At 35.4% G+C, this 6,008-nt stretch overlaps 2 protein-coding genes across 4 annotated transcripts; both read left to right on the top strand.

Annotated features, from left to right (window-relative positions):
• Positions 1-947: 947 nt before the first annotated feature.
• Positions 948-2,142, top strand: si:ch211-223p8.8 (dual specificity protein phosphatase 13A family protein). 3 transcript variants are annotated; one of them, XM_056257103.1, is made up of 4 exons: positions 948-1,188; positions 1,275-1,342; positions 1,457-1,492; positions 1,775-2,142. In XM_056257103.1, exons 1-4 carry the CDS (start codon positions 1,031-1,033, stop codon positions 1,975-1,977), a joined length of 465 nt encoding a protein of 154 aa, XP_056113078.1. In that variant the 5' UTR covers positions 948-1,030; the 3' UTR covers positions 1,978-2,142. The 3 variants fall into 3 exon arrangements, with proteins under 3 accessions (XP_056113078.1, XP_056113080.1, XP_056113077.1); XM_056257105.1 differs by lacking the exon at positions 1,275-1,342; XM_056257102.1 differs by having other exon boundaries at positions 952-1,188; positions 1,275-1,492.
• Positions 2,143-3,045: 903 nt separating this feature from the next.
• On the top strand, positions 3,046-4,525 carry zgc:153981 (dual specificity protein phosphatase family protein). Its single transcript, XM_056257107.1, has 3 exons — positions 3,046-3,271; positions 3,553-3,770; positions 4,225-4,525. Exons 1-3 carry the CDS (start codon positions 3,147-3,149, stop codon positions 4,434-4,436), a joined length of 555 nt encoding a protein of 184 aa, XP_056113082.1. The 5' UTR covers positions 3,046-3,146; the 3' UTR covers positions 4,437-4,525.
• Positions 4,526-6,008: the final 1,483 nt, after the last annotated feature.

The following is a 6,008-nucleotide window of genomic DNA, read 5'->3' as shown; positions in this document are numbered from 1 at the left end:
GGCGCGTGCCCGGCAGTGGAAACACTGGCGCATGCGCAGTTGGTGATGGCCATGTAGAGGACAGCACTGTTCTGACTTAAAATCAGTAACCTAACCAATAGTGGTAGGGGATTTGATTCATCCCATTTAATTGAATACTCTGAATCACATACCAATAAATAATTAAACAGCTACTGATATTGCTCCTTCACAGCCCGCACTCATACTCACTTAAAAATGTTGGGTTAAAAATAACCCAACAAATAACCCAACGTTTTTTTACTGTGTAAGAAATTAGGCCTATTTGAAATGGAAAAAAGCAGCCGTTAGCTGTTATGGAAAAAGTCTTCTCTTTGCAAAAAAATTCATTTCTAGATGGCTAAACCGAGATGCCTGTAGAACATCAAATATTCTCAATCCCAACTCTTTATTTTTATACAGTTTTAACCAATGACCTCATACACAGGTGTTTGCTATTGTAATGGCAATTTATAATTGTAATTGTAATTGTAATTTTGATTCATCTTCCACCAGTCGGCCCAATTGTTTCTTTAACTTCTTGGCTTCTTCTTACTAGTGGCACGCTGTCTATTAGATTTTTTTTTTTTTAAATATATGTTTTTACTTTGTGACACTCAAGTGGTGAGAACAGGCATACTATGTCCCATACACTGAATACAGTGTTACTGATTGTCTGAACGTGAACAATGAGTTTCAAGAGGTCTAACATTTTCTAGTTTTACAGGGGTCTAAAAGGCCTAACATTTTCTTAATTCTATCAAACTACTCTACAAAAATATACTGTATTTCTAATCAAATATACTATAGCCTACCACACGCTTAAAAAGGGAGAGATGTCCGTGATTTTGGCTCATTTACCAATGAGGCCAAGGAGGCTCACTTTGGCATACAGTACTTGGAAAAAGGACTTTTGGTTAAATAAGTGGCCATACACTGACATCTACTGGGGGAAAGAGGGTAATGCAGAAGTGTCACACCTGGAAATGTCACTCATGTAGTAGCCTTCTCATAAAGTTGTGGGTTCTCCCCAATGCTCTTATTCCTAAAAATGGAGAATGTAGATCGAACAGTGGGCAACATTTTGTCTGAAACGCCCTCTATTGAAGAGCTGGAGGATATATTACATGGGGGTAAGCTGTCCTGTAACCATGTCGATGAAGTGTGGCCTAATTTGTTTCTGGGGGACATGTAAGTGCATTTGTTTGTGACTTCTTTTTGATTTGTTGATTAAAAGAAAATATTAGCCGTTTACTATGTCATTCTTTCATAAACAGGTACATGTCTCATGACAGATATGGCCTATGGAGACTGGGTATAACTCATGTTTTAAATGCTGCACATGGTAAAATGTGTTGCAAAGGAAGAGATGATTTTTATGGGACAACTGTGAAGTACTATGGTGTTCCGGCCAATGATCTGCCTACATTTGATATTTCACCTTTTTTCTACCCTTCAGCACACTACATTAATGATGCTCTCAGCACTACAGATGGTATGTAAAAACATTTAATTTCCATTTTTAAAATAGTATAACATTTTTTAGGCACGATCAACACTGGTTAGTGTTATTTTATTATTATTTTATCCATTTGAATTATTAATTGATATCTAATTAAATTTTTATGGAGATAGATAGATAGATAGATAGATAGATAGATAGATAGATAGATAGATAGATAGATAGATAGATAGATAGATAGATAGATAGATAGATAGATAGATAGATAGATAGATTTGTTACTTTCAGATTCATGATTGTATCTCTTTTCAACAGCTAAAGTGTTTGTGCATTGTGCTGTGGGAGTGAGCCGTTCAGCTGCTCTGGTCTTAGCTTACCTAATGATTTATTGCAATTACTCTCTGGTGGATGCCATCTTGAAAGTGAAAGAAAGAAGATGGATCTTTCCAAACCGAGGATTTCTGAAGCAGTTAATAACTCTCGGCAATGAATTAAACCACAAGGCACAGTCAAAGTAGCTTGATATTCTTTAAACAAGCATGCAATTCAGAAATCTGTAAATTCAAACATCTAATAACATTTAAACAGTACTCCTGCAGTGATCAACAACAATCATCATTAACATAATAATAAACAATTTCTGGTCTGTATAATCACAGCTTTGTGTTGTACTTTGGTTAAATGTAGGCTATTTTTCCCCCGCAATATTTAATTACTGAATAATATACTGGGCACAAATTAAACCTCAAATACAATCTTTGATATATTTTATATAATCTTGAGCTGATCAGTATGCAAATGCAAAGCTGATCAGCAAACACTGTTACTCTGTTTTTCTCTTTGTTCCACTATGTACAATACTCCAAATGTTCACAGATGGTCACTCAACACAATTGTCACTTATTGTCCCGTTCTCTCGTCATCGGATGAATCATCCGTAACTTGTGAAACAGATCACAATGTCCATAGAAATGGAACAAGCTAGAATGGCAATAAGAAACTTTTTTTTATTTTTTTATTTAAAGGTTGGGATTAGCGGCCTAGACGTCAGTTACGATATGTAGGCTACATAATAATTAACAAATCTTTACAATGTACAATGTATTGTCAAACCTGGGGTTAGTTAAATATTTTCAGTGTTCTGGTCCAAAGCACTGACGTAGTAGGCTACAAATACGTAATCACGTGGTGCTTGTTACTTTTTCCCACGCTAGTCAAGATGGGCCAATCACAATACGTGATTAACGTTACTGGTGCAGCCATTTTATTCAACAATTTTATTAAGACTGTCAAGCTATAAGTCAATTTACATGTCAGGTATCTTGCCTTGGAATTCACATATTTAATTCCAATATATTGGTTATATTTTTTTGAGTATAAATGTCTCCAGTATGAGGAAAAACATCAAAAGATTTGAATGCGACTCAATGGAGGTTGGACTTTCCGAGCCACCGGGCGCCCCCTGCCCTGGTCATTCACACTATCTGTTGTACGCAGACACAGGGGTCTATCAACATCGAAGAGCTGAGATGGTCAGCGGTTTCTGGTGACCGAGAAGCGTCATAAAGAGCACCTGTTTGTGTGGATCACGACTTGCCAACCCGATATGTATGCGGCTGAACCCCGGAAAACCAGCAGAAACTAATATTCACGGGAGTAATAGTTTGATTTGTGTCATTTCAGAAGAATGACAGCTCAGAAACATAAACACGGACTCCTGGCTATTAAAGAGTTAGAGAATGTTCTGGACACATGTAAACTTGATCTAACTCCAGTTGACGAGGTCTGGCCGAACCTGTACATCGGAAATGTGTAAGTAGCCTACATAACTATGCGGTATCGTACCATTAGCTCTTATTTAAAGATTTATAGCACGCAAGCAATGTCATTGTGGTTTACATTTAGTCTTATTATATTATCTTTATATTTAAGGATTTGAGAAGATACTATTCTATTCAAAGCTACTTATTTGATTGAGATTCAATCATAATGTGCATCCCGTCTAGTTAAATCAATTCTGCAGTTGCTTCACTTTTAATGCTATATAGTGGTTGTCCTGTTACATTACATAACACATTTTCACTTTTTTATAGGGCCATTGCTCAAAATAGAAAAGCTTTGCAAAAAATGGGCATCACTCATGTTTTAAATGCTGCCCATTCCAAGCAAGGCAGCATTGGGGACCAGAGTTATTATGGAAATACAATTGTATATTATGGCATCCCAGCAGAAGACACTTCATCGTTTGATCTTAGTGTGCACTTTAAACCGGCTTCTGATTTCATCCACAAAGCTTTGAGGAAGAAGAATGGTAAGTGACCGCAGTCAGTGATGCTAATTTAATGCAAAAATGCAAAACAAGTCGATCAAAATGCACTGGGGAGGAATTTGAAGTCCATTTTAAACTAACACGGATTCATAATTGTTAATATAGTTAAGATACAAGTATTTCTCAAACCTTTCCCTGTCATAAATAACCCATGAGATAAGAACTCATTTTAAATACAATTTAAAACCATCCATCCATAGTTCGAGACTTTTACATAATTTTGAGGACAGAAAAAGAAACTTGTTCTGTTGTTAAAATACTCTGAAAACAGCTGCATTTCCTCTTTATCTCTTTGAATTCCCCTCTAAACCTGAAAGCAACCTATCTTGATTCTGAAATGCTTTATAATACAGATATCCATTTTTAATGAAAAGGTTCATTTCAATAGTACTAGCAGCTCCTCCTGACCATTACGGTCTGTGTCTTTTATCCGCAGGTAAGGTGCTTGTTCATTGCATCATGGGAATGAGTCGTTCTGCCACTCTGGTTCTAGCGTACCTTATGCTGCGTCAGCGTCTTACTCTCCGCACTGCCATCCAAACGGTTGTTTTGCGACGTGCAATCTATCCTAACAGGAACTTTTTGAGCCTTCTCCTGGATTTGGACATTCAGCTTCAGAGAAAGCGAATGCTGTGTCCTATTCTCTGACAGAAAAACAACACAAATGTAATGAACACACAAAAGCACATGCATTCATTTTATAACTAAACGGTGAAGAGGTAACAAGCAATGATATGTTTACATTATTTATGATATATATATATATATATATAGTCAAACCAAAATGTATTCAGACACCCTCAACATTTCTCACATTATCACAGTTAATTCGCTATAGTTTAGAAAATGGTAATAAAATATGACAAGAACTCAGAGTTATCAAATCAGTTGATATTTCACTGGTTTCGGCCATTAGACTGTCTCAACAATGAATTAGGTTGAGTAGCTGTTAAATTTAAGTACAGAATTAGATAATACCAATTTAGGTTAACCAATTACCAAGCAATGCTTAATTTTGTTCAGTATGTGGTGTAAAAAGGTCGCATTAGCAATTAAAGAAAAAAAAACTTTAGCAAAACATGGTCAGGTCAAAGTGTCTGATTAATTTTTGGCCCCAGATTTTTATCAACTTTACTGGTATACCACTGTATGAAGAATCTTTTGGTATAAAATGGCACAGTTTACTTTATTTTGCTATCCTCACTTACATAAATTAACTATAGTGTTCTGCACCCACTAAAAAAATATAAAAATTTATATCGGGTGTCTGAATAATTTTTGGTTTGATTGCATATATAGTTTCATAGTAAAAACATGTGCCTTTCAGGTTTAGTGTAGGCCATCTCTGTACTTTTCCATACATTTACAGGGTTATTTTATATATAATATGCTATAATTTATATGCTATAATATGCTATAAATTGTACTGCGATAATTTAGCTATAAAAACACATTAATGTTTTAAAAATATTTAACTTACTGGCATGTTTGCATAGTCATATTAACATGGGGGATTTCACTGTACAATGTAGTGTAACTGAAGAATTATGTCGAAGAATGGTGTTTTTTATGAAAATCTGTTTGATATATTCTAGAACCACAGCACACAAGTGCCACATGCTGCTCACACAGCAAAACATATTTAACAGTGGAGTCAGTATAGAACACCAAATTAAGCAGTATTAAATGATTGAATTGAGGTTCATTATTCGGCTGCAGAGAAAACACTCCCTGTGAGCAGTATTAGCTTTTACGTTGCTTTTGGCAGCCAAATCTGGAGAACTATACGGGCCAAGCACAACATTCTTCTGTTGACTCAATCCTAAAAGCCTTGTTTAAAATGACTGAGCAGCACTCGCTGATTTGATTTTTAGTGCACCTTTTTGTTTTAATAGCAGAATAATGTGTCTCATTCAGGTCATTGATTCACAGAAGTTCCTTTGTTATCTTGGAGAACATTTACTGGTGTATAAACAGTTTTGTCAAATGCACTGTATACTTAAAACATTTAATTGGACATGAAACACTATTGACCATGAGCAGGATGAATATTCAATTGGTCACAGTATCTTTTGAAAGTATAACAACTGCACTAGTGGATTCATATACAGATGTTTCATGAACAGATACAAACAAGGTGCCAAATAAACTTAATTTGTATCTGTATTGACTTAAAAAATAAACAAATGTGAAAGTGCTTTGTTTTTGCATGTTAGTTAG

The sequence above is a fragment of the Rhinichthys klamathensis genome, unplaced genomic scaffold (genome assembly GCF_029890125.1).
Source record: "Rhinichthys klamathensis goyatoka isolate OS25496 unplaced genomic scaffold, OSU_Roscu_1.1 h1tg000135l_1, whole genome shotgun sequence".
Taxonomy (NCBI): Eukaryota; Metazoa; Chordata; class Actinopteri; order Cypriniformes; family Leuciscidae; genus Rhinichthys; species Rhinichthys klamathensis.
This window is presented reverse-complemented; position numbering and strand designations above follow the sequence as displayed.

What these genes read in the sequence shown, in the direction of transcription:
- zgc:153981 (XM_056257107.1), top strand. Translation starts at nt 3,147, where the DNA reads ATGACAGCTCAGAAACATAAACACGGACTCCTGGCTATTAAAGAGTTA. An exon ending in AACCTGTACATCGGAAATGT is followed by an intron (nt 3,272 to 3,552) that starts GTAAGTAGCCTA and finishes ACTTTTTTATAG; the next exon opens with GGCCATTGCTCAAAATAGAA. An exon ending in AGCTTTGAGGAAGAAGAATG is followed by an intron (nt 3,771 to 4,224) that starts GTAAGTGACCGC and finishes TTTTATCCGCAG; the next exon opens with GTAAGGTGCTTGTTCATTGC.
- si:ch211-223p8.8 (XM_056257102.1), top strand. Translation starts at nt 1,031, where the DNA reads ATGCTCTTATTCCTAAAAATGGAGAATGTAGATCGAACAGTGGGCAAC. An exon ending in AATTTGTTTCTGGGGGACAT is followed by an intron (nt 1,189 to 1,274) that starts GTAAGTGCATTT and finishes TTTCATAAACAG; the next exon opens with GTACATGTCTCATGACAGAT. An exon ending in TGCTCTCAGCACTACAGATG is followed by an intron (nt 1,493 to 1,774) that starts GTATGTAAAAAC and finishes TCTTTTCAACAG; the next exon opens with CTAAAGTGTTTGTGCATTGT.